Consider the following 26743-nt stretch of genomic DNA (forward strand, 5'->3'; position numbering starts at 1 on the left):
TATTTATCTATTATTTCTCCTCTTCCCTGAAGTATCCAAATTGAGATGGGCATCTCTCTTAAGTAAAAATAATATTTATTATTTACCACCATTCATCCACTTAACCAAAACACAGTATTAGAGAGCAAGCAATTCGTGAGCTTCTATGTTCAATCTCCTGTAATGTTATTTCCTTCCGATTAATTTTGATCGAGTATCTTCAGTCGATGCTTGAATAAAATATTTCTTGGACTTGATTTAGCTTTCTACATCAGTGATGTTCTGACTGCTTATTTCTTTTTGGCACCCTCCTACTCACACCCACCTCTCTAAGGGGGAAAAGGGGGCGTGAATAATCCTCCATGGCCTCTTATTATTATTTCTATAATGTCAATGATAGGGATTGAACATACAATTTTATTTTTGAATTGGGTCCTACTCCTAGGTGGATGGACAGTCCAACTGAAAGTGGAGGCTTAGCTTTTTGGTGATGAGGGACGGGCTTTATAAATGAGATCTAATTTAGAATTTTCTTTCTTTTATTTGGATAACATATACTCTCAGACTTTCTCAGTGCTTTTATAAGGAGAAAATCCCTCTTCTTCGTGGGGCCATGCTGTGCGTTTCGTGCAAGGTATGCTACTTTCATGTTCTAATTTTTTAGTAATTGTTTTATTTTTGTCTCTTCATATCCTCACAAATTTGGCCTAGTTAAGAAAAAGTCTTTTCTTTTGATGCATCCATTATTATTAAATTATACCGTTTTTGAAAATATTAGATCTAAGATCATGTCAATTCTTGGAATTGATAAGAGAATGACCATTATTCTTCCTTTTTCTTTACTTGGGTTTAAAGAAAAAGGTGAAGGAGATTATTATTATCTTTTTTTTTTTATGGTAAAAAAGAAGAAAAACTAAAGAAATTTTGGAAGATTAAATGCTTGTAATACATTACTGCATTGGTTTTCTTTTTTAACATCCCAATAATGATGGATTTTAAAGAAACTGTTAAAATAAGCATCCTTCATTATCTCATTCACAAATTATAAATACTCACATGTAAAACTTTTTCTAATGATTGCGATTTATCATTAAATTCAAAATTATTAAAACCATAGATAGGAAAAGGAAAAGAGGTAGACTTTTGAGGGAGATTGAGATTGAGTCTTCTTTCAATAATTATAATATATATATATATATATATATATATATATATATGGCATTAAATATAATATGAGAAAGTTGGTTATAGTCACTTGCACACATAGTTGTTCATTACTTGCTTCCAAGCTAGCTCTAATTAATATTCCCACGCTTCACTTCAAATCTTTCATATAGTATTGTTTTTTTTTATTATTATCGATCCAAAATAGGATCACTTGTGGCTTCATTTCAACCATTGATTTAATGGCTTTGGTTTTTAAATTTGTTTTTAGGCATTCTCTTTAACGTGCCACACACAAACAATATATTATGACATACCAAATTATTCTTCACTTAACACCAAAATCTTGTAAAACCATTGACTTTGCTCTCACCATTTGAGACAAAATATGTATTCTAAATCAAAATTAAAGATCCACCTTATGCACGTCAATTATGCATGCATCATGCTCTGTCAACCAATAAAATCAAGACACCTAAGCCATTTTTTAAACCATATTTTGGTTCATCTAAAACTAGACAAGTTATTTTTCTTTTTAATTAAGAATATTTTTTAAGCTTAATAGAGGATTATTTTTAAATATAGTAAAATGAACCAAAATATTTATAAAATTTTTAAATTATTATATTTTAAAATATTTTCATTAATTCCTTCCTTTGAAATAATTTTTACTTTCATTTGTTTTTAGAGTAGAAATTTGTTTGAATTTTGGATGGAAATTATCATCAAGTCACCACTGTACTCAAATTCCAAATTTTGTCCAATATTCTTATTTTATTTGAAAATAGTTGTAAAAAGTTAGGGTAATGGAAAAGTAGAGGGACATTTGTTCTAATTTTAATATTACATATATATATATCGACACACAAACACACACTTTGTTTCTCTTTAAATGTGTTGATTGTGTCACATGCCATGCACTATTGATCTTGGTAAAATCAGAAGTGAAATATTATTTTTGATACCCAACATTTTGATCTATTATTTTTACTAAGTGAATGGAGAGATTATATTCTTATGATAATAGCGTCAAATTTTCACCGGGTAATTACTCTTAATAGATTCTTCCTACTCAAGTCTATGCTATATATATACAAAAAGAACTTTGTTGAGTATGAAAGTCAAACTCTAACATTGGCCCGATTATATAAGTTTATGGGTCACTTTCATTATGGGTTGATATGCCAAATATTTCTTAATCAACTAAGTTCTTACTTGATTCCATCAATCTAACTTCCCAAAGCTAACTAATCCACCACTTGTAAGATTTTATTTGTCATTCCTATACAAGTTAATGTCAAATACTAGCAAACTAATTGTTCCAAGCTTGTAATATACCTTGCTTAAACCCTAATTTCAATAGTTGAGTTCCTAAAAAGCTTTCGTGTTTGTGTCTTAATTAATAATTATAAATTTATTTGACACAAAATTAATGGTGAAAATGTTATAGATATGCTAGATGCTAAATTGAAAATTTAAGAACTTAAGAACTTATGAAATAAATTTTAAAGTTAGGGACATAATAAACACAAACCTAAGAGTTCAGGATTATTTGTAATTTACTAAATTATAATATTGGTAGGCTAAAAGATCGTCCATTGAATAAATTTTACACAAAAAAAAAAAAAAAGAAGAGGAAATTGTAGAATAATGAAGCATGCTTGTGTTTTTGGTAATGACCTATGAAAGTTGTTCAAATTAATTTAATTTAACTAAAACAAGGTTGAGTGTGTGTATGGATGGCTGAGTCAATATATATATATATATATATATATATATATATATATATAAAGGCCCTCATGATGTGTGTCTTTTGTTGGAAACAAAACACAGTTGTTCAAATTAATTATAAGCATATTCAGTAATTGCCTAAAGATACTCACTTATCCACATCTTGATTTGGTTCAATTTTATAATACTCCAAAGAAAACCTTATGATTAGGTAACTATTTGATTCTTTTTATGCTTACATATATGAAATCACTATTCCAAAGATAAACTGTATGGTAATGCTGAACTATGAATGTAGTTAATTTTATTGAATTCAAACTTTTGTTTAGTTAAGAAATTATGTTGTAGAGGCATTTGAATTTCTGCTATCTTGATTAGTTGTTAATTTATAGAACATTATTTTATTACTTATAAGAAAATTATTTGTGGAGTCTAACCTTTAAAATATTAGGATAGCTAACAATTTAGCAACATGAATAATTGAATATCTTTCTATAAAGTTGAAGATTCAAATCTCAAGGGAACTACTCTTCTCCTTCACACTCTGATAAAATTAACAAATTCTCTTCTTTTCTAGCATAAAATGAACAAATTGTAATTTTTTTTTTTTTTTTTTAGTATGATGCAAAACTAAGAAATGCATAATTAAGTTGACACTTGAAAAGTATAGACAGAATATAAAATTTGTCTAACCATTATTTTTATATAGACAGAATATAAAAGAGATAGCGATTATTATTATTATTAATTTCAACAGTACCCATCTCAGAAATCAAAACAATCATATGAAAGCTTGATGAAATATGCAGTTTGTGAAACTCCCAAGCTAAGGGATCATATGACATGTGAAAACCCAGTTGTTATATATATTGTTATTATGGGCAAAGTTTGTTTTGAAAAAAAAAAAGAAAAAAAAAATTAAAAATGAGTGGCCATGCAAATGTGCAGAAAAATTGAAAGAAATTAAAAAAGAAAAGGAAGGAAAATAATAATATTTAAGATAGAGAGAGAGAGAGAGAGTAGAAGAAGAAGGAGGAGGAGGAGGAAGAAGTAGTAGTGGGTGCACCGCAGATTCCGTGGGTACAGCCTTGCACTCCAATCATCTCATGCACAAGTAATTCCCTTTTCCCCTTTCTCTCTCCCTCTCTCCTCTCCCAACTAACCTCCTCTCCATGTTTACAACTAATTTTCAAACCAATCAAAATTAATCAAAACCATTTTGCGATCCAACTTAATCGAATTGTGATTTAAGCTAAGAACCCCTATCCATTTCGAATACATACGGATATTAGTTAAGCTAAATGTCCCATTTTAAAATACTTACTTAAATGTTATTAACTATTTCTCATTTTATAACTAATAATGAATGTTGTATATTAACTATATTTTAAAATTAAAATACTACACAATTTCATGATTTTACCTACTCCTTGTTAATTAAATAACAATACAAACAATTTAAAACTTTTGAATCAAAATAAACAATTTACTAAATCTTATAAAATATAATACCCTATTAGGAAAAAAAAAAAGAAAAAAAACATTAATTTATTAAATCGAGAATAAAGAAAAAGCATTTTTTTTACATTTACAATAATTTTTAGCAATTAAAATAAAGACATTGGTTAATTACCTGTCGAAAAAATGATAATAAATAACAAAAGAAAATCTAAACAATTGATTGTGGTGTGTTATCTTAAACAAGACGTGGTTTAGAGTAGCCACTCCACAACCAAAACCAAAGAAATAATAATGACAACAACAACATTAATAATAAAAACTCCATTGTTTTTGGACTTCAAAAAATAAAAAATCTCTCTCTCTCTCTCTCTCTCTCTCTCTCTCTCTCTCTCTCTCTCTCTCTCTCTCTCTCTCTCTCTCTCTCTCTCTCTCTCTCTCTCTTTCTTATGTTTATTCATATAATAAAAATCCACCATTTTAGGCGATTATTTCTTAACCATGAATTTAGCTTTCTGTCAATTTTTGCCAAACAAGCTCTCTCTCTCTCTCTCTCTCTCTCTCTCTCTCTCTCTCTCTCTCTCTCTCTCTCTCTCTCTCTCTCTCTCTCTCTATTACTTTAAAAAAAATTAATTAATTACCTTAATTTAGAAAAACTCCTCAAAATTAACCATTAATTTTTTTTCTTAATAATGATAATTAAAAATGCTCTCTTTTTGTATTAAATCTGTGTCCTTGTTAAAGTGGGTTGGCAAAGTGTGAGAAAGAGAGTGTGAAACGGAGCTTTTAAAAAACTAACAAACTTTTCTCCAACACTTCTCTTCTCTAATTTTACACTCTTTCTGTTAAACACAATTTTTAGTTTTTTTATTTTATTTTTTTTATTTTATTTTTTTTACTTTATAGCTCTTTCATTCTCTACCCCTTCTTTAAACTCTTCCATTTCTATATATGTATATATATATTTAACTCAATTTCTCAGCCTTGCAATACCCTCCTCAACAACAACAGAAAAATATTACTGATCTTTCAATCCTTTACACTGTTCCATTGAAAAATCCATTAATATTACATCATCATTCTCTCTCTCTCTCTCTCTCTCTCTCTCTCTCTCTATATATATATATATATATATATATATATACACATAGTTTCTTCCTTTCATTACTCTCTTTCTCCATTTCTTCCTTTTTCCTACACCCTCCAATTTATTCTCTTTTATTCCATCTTTTGTTTTGTTTTGTTTTGCTTTTAGAGGGTGAAGAGAAAGGAAGAAGAATAATGGAAGTTGTTGATCATCAAGAAAATTCAGATATGGGGTCTAAAGAACAACAAGCTGCTTTGATAGCTAAAGGAAAGAGAACTAAGCGCCAAAGGCTTCATTCTCCTATCCCTTTTGCTGTTCCAACCAATTCTTCAAGTGGGGAATTAGGAGGATTTGTTGCTGATCATGATGATCATCATTCTGATTTTGTACCACAAAACAATACCAATTTTTCCCCTTCTTCATCCTCTGCTCATGATGAATTATTGCAGCAATTCAACAACAATACCTCCACTACTACTGAAGAAGAAGAAGACATGGCTAACTGTCTTATTCTCCTTGCTCAAGGCCGACCTCCCTGTTCTCCACTGACAAAACAACTTGATACCCGACCATTTCCTCATGTTACCAATAATGTTCGGAGATTCTCGGCGGAGAATGTTGAAAAGGGTGGGGGGGTTGGATGTTATGCTTACGAGTGCAAGACATGTTATAGGACATTCCCATCATTTCAAGCTTTGGGAGGACACAGGGCTAGTCATAAGAAGCCTAAGGCTATGGAAGCTGAAAAGAAGCATATTTTGTCTTCAGATGATGAGGAGATACAATTCAAGAACAATAATATCACTACTACAAACTCACTTTCTTTGCAATTGAATCAGAGGGGAAGTTTGAATAATAGCAGTGGTAAGGCTAAGGTTCATGAGTGTGCTATTTGTGGAGCTGAATTTACATCTGGGCAGGCCTTGGGAGGTCATATGAGACGCCACCGTGCCATGCCGGTTGGGACAAACACAGCGTTGTCTCTGACTCCGATGAACATGGAAACTGAGGATCAAAGACAACCAAAGAGACAAAGAAGTGTTCTTTCTTTGGATTTGGATCTTAATCTTCCTGCTCCTCAAGAACATGATCAAAGATCAGAATCAAAGTTCTTGATAAAGTCAAACCAACAACAGCAACAACAGCAGCCACAACAACAACAACAACAACAACAACATAATAATAAACAACAGCAGCAGCAACCACTTGTTTTTCCAGCCAGGACTTTGGTTGACTGTCATTACTAAGGATGGATAAGAATTCTAATTTTTTTTGTCCCCCTCAAAGACTTGATGTGATTATGTGAATTCATCTTCTTCATTTTTTATTTTTTATTTTTTCGTTTGGAAAATTTACCTTTCAATGTCATCATATTCTTTTAATTTTTATTTTTCATTCTTTTTTTTTCCCCTCCCAACTTTGATAAAAACTGTTATAATGTAACTAATGAAATTGTTTTCTGTAACACTTCGTTAGAATTGCCTCTATGCTTTTTGGTCATGAAAATTGCATGAAAGAGCATCTTCTTTTTCTTTTTTCTTTTTTTGTTTGGGTTGGTCTTGTCACCACCATCACCAAAACTCATGTTTTTGTTACATTTTTTTCATTGACAAGGAATTTCATCTCTCTCTCTCTCTCTCTCTCTTTCTAATTGGTGACAAGAATAGACCAACAAGTACAGAAAGCCAGTGAGTAACTGCAACTTGCACATGAACTCCATCTTTTGTCTTTTTTTTTTTTTTTTTTTTCCCTCCTCTAAACCATCTAAATATATTTTAAAATAATGCCCTCACCCATTACCCAAGTTTTGTTCCTTTCTTTGCACTTTGGTCCACTCTTCTGTTAGTTACTACCAACAAACCTAAGCAAGATGTTGAGTATTGATTTTTTATACTTTACAACCCGAACACATTTAATATGGTCCAGTTGCTTCTCATCAGCTCATTGCACTTTCTTTATTCATTCAGTTGGCTTAACTAATTTTCTGGTTTCGTATGTCTTTTCTCTCCATCGTACCTAAACTATAACCATCTTTCTTCTCAAGTAATTAAGATAAGGGTTAGAGGTTTGGCCATGGCTAGCAACTGTAGCATTTGTTTGCTAATTTGAGCGGTTCAGTAAAATTGTGTGGACCGAAATCAAAAACTCCAGGTTGTAAGGTAAAGGTCAGTGGATCAAAGTGGGGGGTAGTTTGGAGGTTTTCAATGTGTGGTCAAAATCATGAAGCTATTATTGGGTTTTCCTTATTTTATCATGATTTTGTTCATATGTGTGTAGGTTGTGTTAAATCCAACTACCTAATTAACACTAAATTTAGTTTTAAGTTTCCTGATCTATCCTGTTCTTTTTTCTTCTTAATCCAACTTCTTATTTGATGTATTTAAACTATTGAGATTAAAAAAAGGAAAAAGTGGAAGGTGATGAAGATAAGAAATTGTAAAAGAAAATTAATGAATCAATATTGTGACTTTGCCAGTTGCACAGTAAGAAATGAAATGTGATCAAAAGAAACCGGAACTTCTACAGTATGTTTGTCACAGACAAAGTGAGTGAAGTCATAAAGATACAGAATTTCCCCCTTTTGTAGGTCTCTTAGGACTTGTATGAGACAGTATTCAAACCAAAAGTAATAGCTTTAGTGAGTCTTCTTAATCGCTATCACACAATCACGGTCGGAGGTGCACGCTAGCTGGGACAGATGATTGATTGAAAACTCCTGTTAACAAACAAAACATACCAGGTTGATCACTTCCACAAATATTAGAAACTTGTTCTTAAGATGCGTGTAATCTATGAACCAAACAATAGTTTCCTAGGATGGTGAACACTAGGCAGCAACAAGAACATTTCTATGTAAGGAACATAAACAAAAAGTATGTGGAGTGGAAGTTGAACGAACCGCAAAGGAGGAGGTTTTCAGGCGGTGGCCGCTCCTTGGCCGGGTTAGGATCACTGTCGTGAACTCTCAAGTAAAGTTCTTGGCCTAAAAACCAGTTTTTCAAAAGTTGTGACCTTAAATTCCACATTCCTGGGTTGTCTAGGAAAGCATAAACTGCAGTCCATCCTCCTGGATAAACCTGTACCGTTGATCTCACAACCGGATCAAATAGGTTGTATGTATTACGCAATTCCGGCGTCCAATCTCCATTTCCAAACCTGGAAATCATACAGCATTATTTTGTTGCATGGATGAGAATTCAAGTACTTCACAAATCAAAACAGTTTTATAAGGAAAAACTATCTGAAGATGGTTAGGTTCAGAAGAATCATGTTGCAATGTTGTTAAAAATAACGGTGCTGACTTTCTTTGATACGTACCCGACGGTATAGAACCCAAAACCATCAAGGTGCCAAGAATCTATAAACTCCCAGTTGTTTTTGAGGACAATTTCTATCCAACCTTTGTGGTTTCCAGTAGCGACAGAGACTCCAAAAGAAGCATTAAGATTGACAGATTGAACAGGAAACTCATCAAGTTGGTACACCCCGGAACCATTGACTAAGAAATCCGCGAGCTTCAACGGGGTATCAATCGTGAGGTAAGACACGTTGTTGACAACAGCTTGTGGTAATCCATTAATCATGGTCACAGAGTTTTCGAGGACGAAAGTTTGTGATATGGTCACGTTTGTTACATTGAAGGTTCCTTGTGGATTTGGTCTTGCAGCTCCTGTGGTCATGTTCCATCTGTGCAAGAAGATTTGGAGAATAAGATTCAAATCATGTATGAGTGAGTATGAATTTGAAGAAATGGATACTTCCAGGAGATATATGAGAACTAAAAAACTTCACTTGCCTAATGGATTTTGCTTGATTTACTGAGAAATCGAGGTCGAATGGATCAGGACCCGTTGGTAGAGGGCCAACGGGTTGTGCAGCAGAATTGGAATAGTGTAGCACTCCAACTCCGACGAGGCTGCTAAATTCTGTGGCATTCAGCAATTTAGGAGATGCTACAATGAAATAATCAGCATCGACCTGATTAGCGGTGACAAGAACGGAGTAGGATTGCCCCACGTGAACATCGAGTGAATCTAATATGGTCTGATTTGTGTAAGATCCTTCTGTCTCAACCAACAACATATTATGGTTTTGAATCCTGAAGTTGAAACTCAGACTCGTCCCCACGTTCGATATCCTGAACCTGTAAACCTTCCCTACAAGCCATATCATTCAAGTTCGGGAAACTTTAGCAGTTGGAAACTTCAAATTTTTCATCTTCATTACATCATGTGTAGAAGAAACACTAGCTCAAGAACAGCAAGATTACCTTGTGTGACAGCGAATGATTCAAAGGCTTTTCCTTCAGGGTTGCCAAAAGGTGGCTTCCCATTCATTAACATGATGTTCGGTATGCTATCAAATGCGATTGTCGGATTGGTCATCAAGGATCTTGTTACCTATCCAAAGTAATTGCAGGATAAAATACATTAAGCTTAAGAAATCCAAAGTTAAAAAAAAAAAAAAAAAAAAAAAAAAAAAAAAAAAAAAGAAGAACAGAACTCCCACAATCCATCGTTGCTTCAAGAACAAATCCAACAATACAGTTACCTTGTAGTTGTCAAATGACCAATCACCAATGAGAAGATCAAACTCATCTTCTGGCTTCGGGAAGGGAACAGCGATCACGTTCCGGTTGTTGATACGAATCGGTCCAAAGCCTCCGGCTGCCTTCTGAAAGTTGATTGATGGGAAGTAGAAGAAGCTGCCAATTTGGTCCTTGGTTTGAAACGCAAAAGTCCAATTGGTACCAGGTAAAATTGGACAGTTTGTTCCAGAAACTCCATCTTGCCATGAGTTTAGCCTTTGCTGTATCCCATTCCTACATTATCAAACCAAACCCCACATAAAAGCTCAACCAAACAGAATACTCTCAAATCCAACATTTCAGCCATTTACAACCAAGAGTTTCTCAAACATTATAACATAGTTCATACCATGTAAAAAGAAGAGGCTCATCCAAATTGTTAAAGACATTGACATGGACAAAATCATTTGTTGTAGTATTAATCAGTGGTCCTGGGAACAACCCATTAATGGCAATGACCTAAAAATCAAACCCATTTCATTATCAGAAGAGAAACAAAGAGAACTCAATAAAAAATCAAACATGGGAGAGAATGAACATTCTTACAGGCTGCTGCTGAGAAGCAGGTTGAATTGTGGAATCTAAGGTCACATTCCATTCGAGAAAGATATCAATGGCATTCACACTGAGAGCAAACAGCCCAATTACTAGCAAATAACCAAGTGGGTGCCTGTGAAAACCACTAAAAGCCATTGCAGTGGCAAAAGAAGAAGAAGAAGAAGAAGAAGAAACTTCTTCTTTTTGTTATCTCTGAACAGAGATAGAAAATGGAAAGAAAACAGGGGAAATGCATAGAGGTAATAATGAAGTGGGTTCATATAAACAGGAGGAGATTTCCAAGAAAGATTAGGGGGAAAAAACAAGAAAAGGGAAGGAAAAATTCAACTGGGTATGAGAAACAATAAAAATTGAGGCATACAATGCAAGAGAATTGAATATTAAAGAGAGCCGGCCCCGGCAATGAAGAAGAAGAAGAAGAAGAAGAAGAAGAAGAAGAAGAAAAGGGACAAAGTTTCATAGTTGAGTGAAAGCTTGAAGCTGGTCTTGGACTCATTGACGCTGACCAAGTTCTTCTGCTATAGTTTGACAAATGTCATCATGGGACTGAGTTTTCAAGGCATCGTTATTTCTTTTTTCATGAATTGTTCCCTTATGATATTACATTATTACTCCAGCAGTCTGGGAGTCCTGAGCTTCCTATCTTTCTTGAATCAAATAGATATGCCTACATACATACATATATATATTAGGTTTGGTTATCAAAGTGACAAAATGAAGCTAACTAAACTCCAATCCTAAAACTTTTGCTTCACAGGTCAAACATACTCAGAAATTTTTTGGAGGATCTTGTCCCAACCATTTAATACAGTTTGTGGGCCAAAATTTGATGATATTTTGAGAGCCAACATTATAATTTGGTTAAATCGATTAATGTCAACTATAGTGGAAGAAACTATTTTCCACTCTATAAAAAATCAAATTCAAACTCTATCATTAATAATGCTGTATGGTTGATGTCTAGACATGTATATATATTAAAGTCTACGACTACAAGTGACTTTTGTCGTTGAGAATTTAGTTCAATAATAGATTATTATATTGTTGTTAGAGTTATAGTCGTATCGAAGTCCATTAAAAATCAAACTTGCACGGTTAAGAGAACTCTACATTTAAGTTTATAAAATTTAATTTGTAAAGTCAACTAGTGTGACCAACTATAACAACAATGATGAAGAAAGCTATTTATGGCAAGCTTCTTTTAGTATTAAAAAACAACCGCTCATAGACATTTGAATGAATAAAGTATTTAGTAGTAGAAGTCTTAAATAAAGATAAAATGATAATAGAAATTAACCTATGTTCAAATTTATAAAATTTTAAAATAGAAATATTATCGTTACCATGTTTCTCCATAGTTAAATAATTTTTTCATTCATTCTTATTTTGACTTTAATATTTTGCTAATTACTTTAATATACTTTAAAAGAAAAGGGCATGTGACACTAAAATACACTTAAACTATTTACACTACGATATTAAACCTATACTAAAAATAAATGCAAATAAATGAATTTTGTATTTACATTATAGAATTTTAAAAGGAAAAATTCTTGAATATAGAAAAATGTCACATTTACCTAAATAGTAAAAGGAAAAAGAAAAATAATAAACATGTATCAATCTCTACGATCGATGCGCTTTTATCCTAACCATATAAAATGTATAAATTTTTGCTACAACTTATAAACCATTCGATCTTTTATATATATATATATATATATATATATATATTATATTATATTATATGGAAAAAAAGAATGGGTTGGTGGATTTTATGATGGAAAATAGAGGTGTGGGGTAAAGCGAAGGATTACTTGCCTTAGAGGTTAAGTCCTCCATCCCAACATCAGCTATCGTGCGCCGTACTCAAACCTCACTTCCAACAAATCCCTTTTTTTTTTTTTAATTTCCTTTCACACCCTCCTTTTAATCCTTCAAATTTACACCACAACGTCGGATCCCAAGATCTCGATAAAAAAAATCATGTCAAATATTATCAAATTAAATATAATTTATAATAGATAAATTTTTCTTTCCTTTTTTTTGTTACACTGAATCGAACATTTTTCTATAACTAATTGCGTTATTTGATTCTAATTGATTTAGATGTCGCGTGTAAAATATAAAAAAGAAAAAGAATTAATAAATTTTTTTATTCAAATATAGATAAAAAAATTATTTAGAAATGATTTGTGAGGGTTAAGTTAAACAACTTAAAAAATGTGTGATTTGAAATTATAGGACTTAAATGGTAACGACATACTAAAAAATTATAGGAATAAAATAGCTCATATCACGTATACTGTTAAATGATACTTAATACTTAATATAGTTTTATTTTGATACATAGAACAATGTGTTTTAAAAAATCCAATTAATAAAGGAGTAGTTTATATTGTTTTATACATTATTTCATATACGAAAGTGATAAACTTTGACTTAGTAGTTATGATGGGAGGGAGAATGTGACAATCAATCATTCATATATATCTCTACTGTTAGATCACTGTGTTTTATATATACAATCAATATCGCATCCGTGTGTACAAAAGAATACGGTTGAAAAATATAAGTTATTAAATAATTATAAGGATTAAAATAAAAATGCAAAGGCTATGTTTGTTATCGTTTTTATATATTTGTAGATTATAGATTAAAGATAATTTTGGGAATTTATAAACACTATATAATTGTTTACATTTTAGCAACGTTGGATTTGGTTTTTATCATTTTGTTTTTGCAAAATGAGTGCACTTGACTTTATCATGTAATCATTTTCATACAACAAATAATATATATATATATATATATATATATTAAAATAGACATCCACTTATCCACAATTTATTTGTCCTTTTCCAATCATTTATTCAATTTGTGTTGCTTTGAATCTTTTATTGCCAAGTTTATTGATGGGAGGAATTTTCAAATTGGACTCCTTCTTTTAAAATCATCCTCTTTTAAATATAAATGTAGCGTTAAAATATTTACAAAATATAATAAATATTTAAATTATATTTATAACAGATATTTATAGATTTTTATCGATGTATATTAGTACATTTAGTAGATATTGATAGACTTTTATTTGGTTATATTGTTGATATAATTAGATATTTTATTTATATTGTAAATAATATCAACAATTTTGTCATTTTTAATAGTTTTTCTATTTTTTAGAGGCATAATCATACCATTTTTTTTTGTTTTTCTTTTTTCCTAAAATTGTTATGCTTTAAACAAAATTCAACAAGACAAGTTTAGTCATTAATTAGAAGCAAATTAAAAATGATATTAATCAAACAAAATAAATATTAGGATACAAAATTAAATAAAAGTTAAACCTAATTGTTGATAGTTGGAATTTAATTTTAGAGATTTTTTCACAAATAGAAAAATCAGTAAACTATTCAAATTCCATAGAACAAAATTACTAACATAATTTTTTTATGAATGGTCGATATTTTATCAAATGTTATTTTTCTAACAATCTCTCGTTGATTTTATATAGTTGATAATGTATTGTGTTTTTTAATAAATCTTGAAAAACTCATCCATATCAACAAGTGGTTGTCACTAAATAATTATTATCTATTTACTTTTTAAAAAATATTATTATCTATCTGATACATTTATAAATTAATTTTTTGAAAAGAAAGACTGAGACGAAAATTAACTTTTAACAAAAATGACAAAGTATTAATAAAAATTAAGCAAGTGAACGATTGAACTATCTATCGTTAAAATCTGAGTTCGTATCTTATACACTGACTAGTTTATTTTTAAGATTGACATAATATCATTTCAATTCATTTATGTCCTTAGTCAACTAAACTAAAACTTAATGCATCAAACGTTCAAATCTTATGACCATACGAGCAAAATCAATATTAAATCAACAAAAATATAATTGGTATTTTTTTTAATGTTAAAATACAGCATACAAACATTAATTAATATTTGAAATGTATTGTTTCTAAAGTTGGATAAAGATCACTATCTAATAAAATAATTAGAATCTTAAAAGGTGAATAAAAGCTCACTTACTTTAATCCAATAAATCATTATATAAATTGAACTAATTTTGAGATTTAAATTTCTACTTAAAATATTTAAAATAATAAAAATTTAAGAAATGTTCGATAATCGATATGGAGGTTATTTTTAGGATTTCAATTACAGGAGTTGTCGTTTCTAACTATTATGGTTTGTAATTAAATAACTAAAGCGTTATCATTTAATTTTTAAAATTTTACAATATTTACTATTTGTTAAAGTATCTACCATCTTTTTCTAATCGTTTCATTTTTTATTTGTTATCATATCAAATATTTCTTATTTGAACTGAAACAGTCTACATTATTTAATCATTTAAATCAACTTAATATTATAAATATATTTTAAAAATTTCATTTTAGTATTTCAAATTTGAAGTTTATTTAAAGAAAATAAATAGTATTTATAGATTTGACCGTTAAACTCAAGGTGTAAAAGCTTTCAAATGTGATGCTAGTAAAAAAAAACATAAAACACATTCCGAGTTATTTACCAATAGATTAAGATATAAGGTTCTATAAATCCATTAATTGTACTAAATAAATCAAAATTTATCGTACGGCAAAAAATTAATTTATCCATAAATATTGAAGAAATACAATGGCATAATATTTGTATAAAAATATCATAATCTGATTCAATATGAACAAAAATACTATTAATAATATTTATAATTTAGTTTTGAACTTTGAAGTAAAAAACAATCTACGATCACGTTTAGCATCCAAATTAAATCGAGTCAAGTGAATGAAAAATTTTACATTTCTCACGTAATTATTTATATCCATTATTTCATAATTACATTTATTTGTTATAATTACTTTCTCCCGTAATAATTATCCATACAGTTAAAAATAACCTTCGAAAAATTTCTATAGTTTTGTTTTCATAAAATGATGTCTCCATATCAACATTCATATTTAAATCTTTATAAATACTTCAATTAACAAAGATTCAAAAAAGAAAGAAAGAAAAAAAGAATGATGAAGAAAATGTAATAAATAAATAAATAAATAAAGAAAAAAAGAAATTCAAAACGAGGTTTGGTTTTCTCTTTCCCCGAAAAAGAATACCTTGTAATTGAAGGTATCTTTTACGTAGTTTCTTCAGCACCAATCAAAGTCTTATCTTCAACCTTTGAAAACCCTAATCTCCATTTCCATAGCTCTTCTTCCTAATTTCCAAACCCACTAGGGATTTTCGCTAATGGGTTCTGAAACCTTGACTCTATCAACGCCTTTACTTCCCACCAAGCCCATCGCTGCACCACCAGCCGCCACACCCACAGCACTTGCTCCAGGGTTTAGGTTCCACCCCACTGACGAAGAGCTCGTTATTTACTACCTTAAGCGCAAGGTCTGTGGAAAATCCTTCCGTTTTAATGCTATTTCCGAGGTCGACATCTACAAGAGCGAGCCCTGGGACCTAGCTGGTAACTCGCTTGCTTCCCCACTCACTTCCTCATCTTCTCTGATTCTTCAAATTTCTGTTCATTTTCTATGTATGTTGGCTTGTTTTGAGGTAGATTGTTGGTTGATTGGTTTCTATGGGCGTGTATTTCCCACTCTGGCTCTGATTTTTTTCCCCAACCTGCTCCATCTTAAAATGGCCCTTTTGCTCTCTGGTTTTCTTTTTTTCAAAAGCTTTGATGGTCAATCGGTGGCTGCAGGTTTCTTTATTGAGTTCCTGTACCACGTTTTCTTAATTTCTAGATTTGTTTTTATGTTATATTTAGGAAAGTCAAGGTTGAAGAGCAGGGACCAAGAGTACTACTTCTTTAGTGTGTTGGACAAGAAATATGGAAATGGGGCTAGGATGAATAGGGCTACAAGCCAAGGATACTGGAAAGCCACTGGTAATGATCGGCCGGTCCGCCATGACTCCAGGACTGTGGGCTTAAAGAAAACGTTAGTGTTTCATAGTGGTAGAGCACCAGATGGCAAGCGGACCAATTGGGTCATGCATGAATATAGGCTTGTAGATGAAGAACTGGAGAAAGCTGGAGCGGGAACGGGAAGCTCGCAGGTGAGGCCATCATGAAAATTTGCCATGGGCAGTCCATTTTGTGTTCTTTTGGCGGCTGTGCTGTGCTTTAGAAAAAGCAAAGGAATGTACGGATTCTGATACTTGTGAAATATGTTTAGGTGAAGTTTAGAGTCTGAGTTCCAATTTTAAGTGTCACTGTTCTTTCTTTATGCACTTGTTTCCGTAAATGTAGTGTTTCAATTTGTATGTGGAGTTAAAACTTCTTACAAAGCTCTCTGTCTCCTCTGTCCTCTCCTCTGGAGAAGGATGCATATGTTTTGTGCAGAGTATTCCACAAAAGTAATATAGGTCCTCCGAATGGACATCGTTATGCACCTTTTATTGAGGAGGAATGGGACGATGCTGGATCAGTTTTGATTCCTGGAGAAGAGATTGCAGACGGTAAAATAGCTAGTCATGATGCACAGTCCGAAAGGAACAGTAATAGTGTGTGTGCTGCTGAGGGAAGTAACAACGGTGCATGCGGCGAAGGGAAGGATGGCATGCAGGTATGCTTTTCTCTGAACTCAGTAAGGAACTCATTTCAGTGTGAAACACTGAAGTTTGTTTCGGATCATATCTATAAATGAGTTACAGAGTTGAGGCACGTCTTGTTAAATGCTTGTAGACACATAGATTTGTAGTCATATAATCATATAGGCTGATCGGCAGTAATTTTTTTCCTTTAAAATGCCTGCATAAAGAAGAATCAGTACGTTCTTTTATAATTATTTTTATTTACATTTAATGGTCATTTCCTTGATCTAACGCATCTAAAACATTTGATCAAATTTAGGTTTGTTTTCTATGATGCAGCATGCTAACCTGCTCTAAACAGTTAGATATTTTTCAAGCCAAGGATGCTTCTCGCATGCTTAAATTGAAAGATTTATTTTTTGTTATGTGGATTTGGTATCTATGCATTATCAGTTTTGACTAATAAAGGTGAATTATAAAGTGTTAATTATTATTGCCTTGGTAGTTACTTAACTTCACTGCATCGAATGTGTAGGGGAGGGGGATTAGAAATTACTAGTTTTCAATGAAAAGTGGTTAAAGAGGAAGATGACGGACAGTTCAAACCTGAAGTGTGGGATCTTTAATTATATTTTTTTTCTCCCTTCTCAAATTTCAAATCATCTAAAACACAAGAAATTTAAGTCTGCCAAATTATTTTGGCATTTTTTTTAAGTTCTGGCCAGAAGCCTCCAAGCATATTTGTAAGTGTCTCATAACCTCCCCAAAAGTTTCTCATAACTTTAGTAAGAAACAAAAACACTGTAAATTTCCTTTACCCTATACCCCACTAAAGTGGGCTAAGATACGTGACTGAATGCCTAAGCTGTATATCTTTTTGGTTTTAACCTCCAAGAACAGAAGTCCACTGGAAGAATTCAATCTTCATCGTGATTTTGGAATTCCATACAAGGATAGAATTTTGGCTAGGTCATGGCTTTACAGGCCTTGATCTAACCTGCTTGCAAAAAATGCACAAGAAAGGAGCTGAAAGCTTTAGCACACAAGTGTGTTTCTTTGCGCTCTTCTTAACACAGCAGCATTTCTCATGGAAGGTGCCCCTAAAAGGGTAAAAAGAATTCAACGGGAAGTGGAACTTTGATACAAAGGGGGACTCATCCCTTGTGCTGTCCCCCAAGTCAGTGTATCTTGTGCAGGTAGAGGCTGATCGCAAGGTAAAATTTTTCTTGGTTGCTTCTTTGCAAATAGATTATGGAACTTCATGTTCCTTTAATAGGTAAGGAACCCTTCCTATTAACATGAAAAGCCTCTTGACTCTGTCGTGGCTGGGCATCCGTTAAACCAGAAGAAGATCCTTTGCCTTCAACTTATAAGTGTTTTCTCTAGGAACTTTTGGCTTGAGGTTGAACAACAGTTGGTTACTATTTCTTTTCTGGCTGCTTCTTGGTAAACACTATATGCTCCTTTCAACAACTATGGCTGTGCTAATTGGAAGATTTTGTTTTTGCTTCTCTTGATTGGGGCTTGCCTTTCCTTCTCTTTTGTGATTTCATAGCATCTACAAATTGGTTAGTTTCTTATCTTCAACCCAACAAAAGAAGAAAAAAGAAAGAAGAAGAAAGAAAGAAAGAAGGGATGAATATCAAGAGGTGACTCTCTACTAGTATCTGTTTGTCCATGTCATCAGCCCCTGAGACTAAAAAAAACCCTCCGTGAATTTCCTTACTTGGATCCCAACCTTAGACTCGACTATTGAAATTTATGGCTGCATGTTGGGCAGGGGATATGGTGTATCTATGAACTAAATGGAGATCACCTTATTCAGTCACTCCTGCCAAGTTAAAAGGAGTAGGAGTCTTTAAAAGAAACAGTAATCTGTGGGTTTAGCAATCCAGGGAGGATATACACTATCCTTAAATCCTTCCTATCAAATTTCAGTCAAGAGCGTTCAAGTTCAAGCCTTACTTGCTGAATGATGGAAAATTGAATTCATTCCACAGCTCAAAATACTTCAGAATGTTGTAACTTGAATATAATTGGCTTCTGTTTTCATTGCTCTTTTATTTCCTTAGCTCTCATGGAAAGGCTTGTGCCATATGGCGTTTGATTCCATTTCCCCAATCTCGTAGGAAGATTCCACAACTATCCCTTGTCATAAAGAGGAGAACGTTTCTTAAAAAATCTATTAAGAAAAGAGGGATTCAAGCACAGGTAAAACTTGAGAAAAACAAAGCCTATATTTAGTATTCTCATTTCTTTGGGAGATAATAGACAAATGAGCGTAAAGCCCAAAGGCTTAACTATTTTCTATTTGAGATACAAATCAGGATACTTATACAGATACGATTTGGAATTAAAAAGTGATATAATAAATTTTGTTACCAATAGTCATGAATTTTTCTAGGGTGACGAACTATATGGTCAGCTCTTGGAAGTTGATCATTGACTCATTGTGCGAGAAATAGAACTTTTGGAAGCGAAATCCTCAATGGCAGACATACTTTGGGAAAAATTGAATTTCAGCTTTAGTGGATCCAACTATTGTGCTATGTGGTGCATCACTTTTTGTTCACTTATCTTTAAAAGTGCAATTGGGTTTGTTTGTTGAGTTATTTACGAAACAATTTCCAGGAAATTGTATATGTAGTGAGGGTATTAATTTATGTATTTTATCAACGACTTTATGAGAATCGTTGACATTTCTGAAGTTGCCTTTCATTTTGGTTTCTTGTCCCTAAGAAATTACATTTTTTGCTTTTTCCCCCAGGATAAAGCTCACTTCATCAATAAAGATCCTGTTATATCGAATGATCCTCCAAGAAGCTCTCATAACTTTTTGTTTGTGTGCAAAAGTGAGAAATTGGAGGATTATACTCCACCGTCCATAATTGCTAATCCTAAACCCTTCCCGCTAATGAAGTATAAACGAAGGCGACAAAGTGACTTAACCTCTGAGCTTTCCAAAGGTTCAGAGAACTCATCCATGTCGAATGAAGAGCCCAGCTTATCCGAAACTGCTATTGCATCGCAGACGGATATAACAACAACGAGTGTGACGACACCAACAACAAAAAATTTTCTTTCAACCTTAGTGGAATATTCGCTATTAGAATCTGCAGAACCGAAGGATGCTCCTGCTCCTCCACCTGCATTAGAAACCTCAGATCTTAGTTCATCTGTGCATCCAAGCATACTGAAATTCATCCAAGATTTGCAACATGAGATCCACAAGACTTCTATGGAGAGAGAGACACTGAAGTTCGAGCTGTTGAGTGCTCGAGCCATGATTAGTATCCTTCAATCCCGGATTGTCGTGTTGAATAAGGAAATTAATGATTTGAAGTCGAACTATGATTAGTATCGTCTTTCAATCCAGGATTGTGATGCTGAATAAGGAGAAGACAGTAACGATAATGAAGAAAAATGTTGACAGCCAATAGCTATGCCCTGTAAATTGTTGCTACCATTTTGCTCTCTTTGTACTTTTACCGGCGTTTGAATCCGGGCCGTTGTAGTAGCCTAATGTAACTAGTTCAGTTGTCTAAGCAACTAAGCTATCTGTTGTAAGAGTATCAAATTAGTCAAGCTTTTAAATGTGTAAGAACTTCAGCCTCTGTTGTGAAAACCATGTTAGAACTTCATGTTGTGCTAATGGCTAAAGACTATTGATGTTGTTGTAACTTCAATTTCTCAGCTGCTGGCATTTCATGAAATAAGGTTGTCATAACTATTAATGTAATCCCCATTTCCAATGCATTAAGCTTTTGTTTTCAACCACTCAACCTTTTCACCTTTTTAACCCTTCAAATTTACTTGTTATTCCATGTTTATTTACTGGGGTCTTGTAGTTTAGTTATCTTACCTAATGTTAACTTAATTATTAATTATATTAATCCTCAATGGAAGAAGAAACTTACATTTTCTTAAGCTGTAAGCAAAAGAGTCCTCCGGTTTCCATTCCCTTGTATTGCTGTTTGTTAAAGGACACCGAGAATATCGTAAAGTGAACGTATTCTAAACGTTATCATGATTGATAATCATATTCTTAGTTAAATAAAGTATCATTCTAGTTAAAATTAGACCCTCAAATATTTAATAGTAACAATTGAATCTTCAAACTTTAGACGTAAAAAATTAGATCGGCAAATAATTTTTTTAATGATCAAAATTTAAAATTCTTATATATATTATTGGGGGATAAGATCAAAATTAGCCTTATACATTTGTACTTTTATGGTAATAAGAAAATATTTTTTTTTTAATTCAAAAGTGAAATAAAATATTCTATCAAAAATTTCATTGGACATGTTCGAAAATTTCTTTTAAATTTCTTGTAAGTTTATATAAATGTTTAAAAAACCAGTAGAAAAAAAAGGAAGAAAAAGAAAAAGAAAAAAAAAAAAGGTAAAGTGAAGAGGTTTAAAGCTGATTCTTATTAGATACCTTTCCTTTTGTTTTAAATTTTCTTTTTCTTATCAGTGTTAGGTAAAGTTACTAAAGTTGATTCAACAACTCGTCAACAAGAATTTTGCTAATAGTTAGATTCGTTAAAGAAAATTTCTAGTACTATAATAATATAAAACATTTTTCATACTACTTCTATTTATTAAAGCATTATTTAAGTAAACAATTTAAAGATGTGTCAAATAATAATTGAGAGAAGTAGACACTACGATAGTACTAAATAGTTTTTCTATTAATCGATGTAGCACACTACATCGTACGACATGTCACCAAATGATATATTAAATTTATCTTATGTATCGCACATCACTTTTAACACTACTTTCTTAGCGAGTAAAGAATGAAAACATTTCTAATACTATAGGTATACCATACTCTCTTCGTTCATCCTAAAAATTTGCTTGCATGTTAGACATAACAAACAATAAACACAATTAATAGTATAACCTTTTCATTCTATAATTGAAACTCATAATTAACAAAGGGAATACATATTTTTTGGAAAAGAATTTTAGGACCAAACATATTAGGGAAAAAAATTTGCCACTACATTAATTTATTGTTGGATAAGATATTAACGTAGTAAATTAATATATTATTTAATGACGATTTAGATTAAATTAGGAAGAAGAAGAAGAAGAAGAAGAAGAATGAAAAGAGATATTTTCGTGGCTAAGTTTGATCCAATTATGATAAAAAAAAAAAGTATTGCTGACACGTAGGGGCTGTGACGGTGTTATTTGTGGACACATGTGAGAGTAGCATTCCCCTTGGTTGTGGGAAGTCGACTTTTTCCCGGACATTTCAGAATGAAATATTGTTCAATTTTCCAGCTTGTTTTTGGAGATTATTTAATATTTTCTTTTTTCGCTTCCGAAGAAACCGTAACCCTAACTCTTCAACTTCCTTTAATTTCTACTCCCCAAATTCAATTCTAATCTCAAATCTGAATTCTTTTCTTTCTTCTTTCATCAGTTTCATTTTCAAAAACCCTAAATTCTAATCATTTTCTTGATTGATTGATGGGTCGAGATTCTGCTACTTCCTTAGCACCTGGCTTCCGATTTCACCCAACAGATGAAGAACTCGTTAGTTACTACTTGAAGCGCAAAGTCTCCGGAAAACCCTTTCGTTTTGATCCTATTTCTGTCATTGACATCTACAAATCCGAACCCTGGGATCTTCCTGGTCAACCCCCTTCTCTTCTTCTTCCTCTGTTTTTCGATTTTGGGTCCTTTTTTTATTTTTATTTTTATTTTTACCCTTGGGAATTGAGTTGTATTGTGGGATTTGTCAGGGAAGTCGAAGCTGAAGAGTAGAGATTTGGAGTGGTACTTCTTCAGTGCTTTGGATAAGAAATATGGGAATAGTTCGAGGACCAATAGGGCTACGGAGAAAGGGTATTGGAAGACGACGGGGAAGGACCGGCCGGTCCGCCATAGCGCGAGGACTGTTGGAATGAAGAAGACCCTTGTGTATCATATTGGCCGGGCTCCTCGTGGTGCACGAACCAATTGGGTGATGCATGAATACAAACTCACAGACGAGGAGATGGGAAAAATTGCAACTGTGCAGGTTAGAATAGGGCGAAAATTTTAGATTCTCTCTCTCTCTTGTCTCTTCGATTTTTGATTTATGTTTTTTATTGGAAAATGTTGTAATTGTCTTGGGATCTGTTGGTTTCTTTGTTGGGTTGGAAGGATGCGTTTGTGCTGTGTAGGATATTCCAGAAGAGTGGTACCGGACCGAAAAATGGAGAACAGTATGGTGCCCCTTTTATTGAGGAGGAATGGGAAGAAAATGAAGAGCTGGCGGTGGTACCTGGTGATGATCAAGCTGCTAATGAATTGCTAGGCGTTGGAGGTGTTTGTATTGAAGGCGATGACTTCAGCGAGGTATGTACTTTACCATGCCATAACTTATAAGTAACTGACCGCTTTATGCGGAATGTTTGTGTACTATATCTGCGCTTTATATAATGTTTAGTTTAGTGTCTCCAAAATATGATATAGAACATGTTGAAGGAGATTATGGGCAGATCCGCATGAGAGCTGCTGAAGATCTGAAAGAAATTTTAACTGTTCAACGCGTAGAATGAATTGTTAAGCAGTTTCCTGAGGTATTTAGGGACGTATGCTCGAGTATTGAGTGAATAGTAAGTGGTTGAGCTGGAATTGTGATACACGATGAAATGATTGGAAGAGACCAAGGAGGGTTTATCGAATTATCTAGTAACAATTTACTAAGAGGGGGAAATACCCTATAGCCGTAGAGGATTTGGGGATAAGTTTCCAGAATCTCAAGGGTTTTAAACAAAACACCCTCCTGACTTTAGACGGTCGGAAAGCTGAAACCTAGAGGCCAGAGTTAATACATTTAAGAGTTGTTAATAGTTGCATTTTGGTTTTGGAGTGAATTAAATGAGCAACTGGCTCACTGATTAAGTTGTGATGTGATAGGTTTAATTTTCAAATTAGGTGCTTGTTGGTGTCAGTAGAGTTAGCTATCAGGTAGAAAAATGTAGTGAGAAACTAGACCTTTGTGAAATTAAGGAGCGGACAATGTAGATTAGGGGAAAAACGACACACAAAGAATGTGGGACAATGGTTCTTTCAGCTGACTGCGATGTACTTAAACAATTTTTCAGATGCATGCTAAAGTGAATGGACCATGTATTAAGAGTGTCAGCTGCTTTTTAATTGATTAATATGTCAAAAGAGGTATATTTTCTTATTTAATAAGAATGATAAATATTTCTGTTCACTGTTTGACATCCTTTTTGCTAAGGTATTTTGTACTTGTTCAAGTCTACATATACATATTCATCAAAAATGGGATATGAAAGTATGGTATGGATACCAATGCTCAATGTTCCTTCGTCCTTGAGATCTAGTGTATTTGTCCATGATCTCTATTTTTGGAAATTGATGGGTTGTGACTTTTTCCTGTTTGATAAATCACTTTTTAATTAGTTGGGAAATATCAATATCTTGTTCAATTCTTTTCCCCAGAATGTCGAAGAAGGTATTCTATCTGAAAGTGCTCCACCACCACCATTTAACTTCTATTATGGTGAGACCAGCAATTCTATTGAGCAATCTGACAATTACATTGAAGATGATCAAAAGCCTGCAGTAGGCATATGTGAGACATCAGAGCTTCCTGACGGACAGAAGTTCTTTGTCTTACCAGACGAGTGTGGTTTACATGACAGATTGGTCAAACATGAGTATCTTGCTGAGTCAAGCAATGATGCTGGTGCTAATGCTGCTGATGAAGTCGATGCTGGTGATGTGGATGGTCGTTATGTATTGAATGAGCCATTCTATAGTACTTCTGATAATCTTTCTTTTAGTGATGAACTACTTTTGGAACCCAACGAGCTCTCAAACCCTACTGAAAGTGATCCTGCTGATTTTGATGTGCTTGAAGAGTATCTTACCTTCTTCGATGCAGATGGTGATAATGCAGATATGTCCTTTGATCCTTCTGAAATTCTTGGAAGTGGGAGTCCCATTCCTGATCAAACCGAGGTTAATGTTGCTTCTTTTCGCAACTTATTTTTGTTGTCTTGGTATGTGGAATTTGCGTTTCTCTAACAATCATATTTCATTAGGTTGTTGGTGGTGCCACCGAACATGCATCTACCAGCAAACAAACTGCAGATTTGCATCATGACAATGAGGCCTCCTCGTCCTCTATGCAAAGACCTGAGGATCCGAAATCAGAACCAGGTGAGTCGAAACAGTTGTTATTCTGTCCACGTCATTTAGATATTTGCAAGGTTTTTGGTTCTCTCTTTCTTACCATATTTATATTTTTGATACTAGATATCAAGTATCCATTCCTCAAACATACAAGTCATATGCTCGGCAGCATTCCTGCTCCATTTGCTTCACAATTTACTTCCAAAGATGCTGCCATCCATCTTAATTCAGCTCCACAAGCTTCGAGTTCCGTTCGTGTCACTGCAGGCATGCTCATCATAAGAAATATAGCACTAAATGGATACGAGGTGAACAACATGTACGGCAAGAATTCAGATCTTAACGTAATCTATTTGTACGGGATCGTGGAAGGCAACATCGATTCCTCCCAGTTGTTGCCAAATGCTGGTGTAAATTCCAGCAAGTCGGAACCGCTGATATCGCGCTACTTCTTGTACTTCTTCATCTTGTTTTGGGTCCTAATCCTATCAGCGAGTTTCAAAGTTGCAAGGTGCATCCATTCCAGGTGACTTTGTTGAAAATCTGTAGTAGTATTAGAGGTAGTTTAGAAACTTTCTATGCTGCCAAATACAACACGTTGGTTGCAGTTCTATCTCCGCACTGCAGTTTCTATTCAAATACATCAAATAGATTCTAGACTAACTGCCAACGAATTGGTGGCTTACCTTTAAATAACTGTTTCTTCTTCTTTTGTATTTTAAATTTTATAACTTTTTAGAGTTTATATAATTGCAGGGCTTTCCTGTATTTAACCAAATTTATGAGAGTAAAGGTTGGAAACCTTCACATTCCATGATGTTTATGTTATGTATGTAATTCATTGGATGAACCGTCGTAATTCTGAGTAAGCAAAACTTGCCTACAAAATCTAACTTAAGCTGAACCTCTAGCGTGAAATCTTCGGTTCGATTTCATTGACATTAGAAAAAATATCGTGTTTGGTTCTTCATTTTCTTTCAATGATCAAGAGTTTTTATTTAATATATTTATTTCATTTTTAAGGGAAATTATTAAAAATAAAAAATTTGATAGAATATTTAAAACATATAGTAATATTTCAGTTTCTATCGATGTTTGACATTGATATACGTTTCTATAAGTAATTGATTGATATCGATGTTTGACATTGATATACGTTTCTATAAGTGATTGATTGATATCGATGTTTGACATGGATATACGTTTCTATAAGTGATTGATTGATATCGATATGTTTGATAATTTTGTTATATTTTATAAATATTTTAACTTATTTTATTTTTCTAAAAATTTTCTTATTTTTAACTTCAGCTAAGAATTTCAATCTTTAGGGATATAAAGTGAAAAAATCCATTCAACTTGTGATTGTATCTCTGCTTAGAATATTGTTGTATTTTTAAAAATTGTCATGTTGTGTACATTTTAATACTAAATCAACGTATTAGG

The 26743-nt window shown here is 32.8% G+C and overlaps 4 protein-coding genes across 5 annotated transcripts; 3 read left to right on the forward strand and 1 right to left on the reverse strand.

The window, feature by feature from the left end:
• The first annotated feature begins 79 nt into the window (after positions 1-79).
• LOC103489431 (zinc finger protein ZAT5-like) lies at positions 80-6807 on the forward strand. 2 transcript variants are annotated; one of them, XM_051091010.1, is made up of 2 exons: positions 80-613; positions 5588-6807. In XM_051091010.1, the coding sequence occupies exon 2, from the start codon at positions 5614-5616 to the stop codon at positions 6664-6666; it is 1053 nt and encodes a 350-aa protein (XP_050946967.1). In that variant the 5' UTR covers positions 80-613; positions 5588-5613; the 3' UTR covers positions 6667-6807. The 2 variants fall into 2 exon arrangements, with proteins under 2 accessions (XP_050946967.1, XP_008446814.2); XM_008448592.3 differs by lacking the exon at positions 80-613 and adding an exon at positions 3896-3988.
• Positions 6808-7853: 1046 nt separating this feature from the next.
• LOC103489430 (monocopper oxidase-like protein SKU5) lies at positions 7854-12228 on the reverse strand. Its single transcript, XM_008448591.3, has 9 exons — positions 12146-12228; positions 10554-11232; positions 10357-10466; positions 9971-10241; positions 9690-9819; positions 9216-9576; positions 8738-9106; positions 8319-8575; positions 7854-8135 (listed from the first exon to the last, which is right to left on the reverse strand). Exons 2-9 carry the CDS (start codon positions 10698-10700, stop codon positions 8086-8088), a joined length of 1695 nt encoding a protein of 564 aa, XP_008446813.2. The 5' UTR covers positions 10701-11232; positions 12146-12228; the 3' UTR covers positions 7854-8085.
• Positions 12229-15664: 3436 nt separating this feature from the next.
• LOC103489429 (NAC domain containing protein 50) lies at positions 15665-20903 on the forward strand. The gene is made up of 4 exons (XM_008448590.3): positions 15665-16056; positions 16360-16649; positions 16916-17158; positions 19894-20903. The coding sequence occupies exons 1-4, from the start codon at positions 15831-15833 to the stop codon at positions 20482-20484; spliced, it is 1350 nt and encodes a 449-aa protein (XP_008446812.1). The 5' UTR covers positions 15665-15830; the 3' UTR covers positions 20485-20903.
• A 1472-nt stretch (positions 20904-22375) lies between these two features.
• LOC103489428 (NAC domain-containing protein 53-like) lies at positions 22376-26109 on the forward strand. Its single transcript, XM_008448589.3, has 6 exons — positions 22376-22778; positions 22888-23165; positions 23291-23485; positions 24602-25123; positions 25207-25324; positions 25421-26109. Exons 1-6 carry the CDS (start codon positions 22613-22615, stop codon positions 25825-25827), a joined length of 1686 nt encoding a protein of 561 aa, XP_008446811.1. The 5' UTR covers positions 22376-22612; the 3' UTR covers positions 25828-26109.
• Positions 26110-26743: the final 634 nt, after the last annotated feature.

This window comes from Cucumis melo, chromosome 10 (genome assembly GCF_025177605.1).
Source record: "Cucumis melo cultivar AY chromosome 10, USDA_Cmelo_AY_1.0, whole genome shotgun sequence".
Taxonomy (NCBI): domain Eukaryota; kingdom Viridiplantae; phylum Streptophyta; class Magnoliopsida; order Cucurbitales; family Cucurbitaceae; genus Cucumis; species Cucumis melo.

Bases quoted from the DNA above. Each gene is read 5' to 3' on its own strand.
- LOC103489431 (XM_051091010.1), top strand. From the start codon at position 5,614: ATGGAAGTTGTTGATCATCAAGAAAATTCAGATATGGGGTCTAAAGAA.
- LOC103489430 (XM_008448591.3), bottom strand. From the start codon at position 10,700: ATGGCTTTTAGTGGTTTTCACAGGCACCCACTTGGTTATTTGCTAGTA. The intron at 9,107-9,215 runs GCAAGTGAAGTT...CTTCTTGCACAG, and splicing joins AATCAAGCAAAATCCATTAG to ATGGAACATGACCACAGGAG. The intron at 8,136-8,318 runs GTTCGTTCAACT...GTTTGTTAACAG, and splicing joins TGAAAACCTCCTCCTTTGCG to GAGTTTTCAATCAATCATCT.
- LOC103489429 (XM_008448590.3), top strand. From the start codon at position 15,831: ATGGGTTCTGAAACCTTGACTCTATCAACGCCTTTACTTCCCACCAAG. The intron at 16,057-16,359 runs GTAACTCGCTTG...TGTTATATTTAG, and splicing joins CGAGCCCTGGGACCTAGCTG to GAAAGTCAAGGTTGAAGAGC. The intron at 17,159-19,893 runs GTATGCTTTTCT...TTTTTCCCCCAG, and splicing joins AAGGGAAGGATGGCATGCAG to GATAAAGCTCACTTCATCAA.
- LOC103489428 (XM_008448589.3), top strand. From the start codon at position 22,613: ATGGGTCGAGATTCTGCTACTTCCTTAGCACCTGGCTTCCGATTTCAC. The intron at 22,779-22,887 runs GTCAACCCCCTT...GGGATTTGTCAG, and splicing joins CGAACCCTGGGATCTTCCTG to GGAAGTCGAAGCTGAAGAGT. The intron at 23,486-24,601 runs GTATGTACTTTA...TCTTTTCCCCAG, and splicing joins AAGGCGATGACTTCAGCGAG to AATGTCGAAGAAGGTATTCT.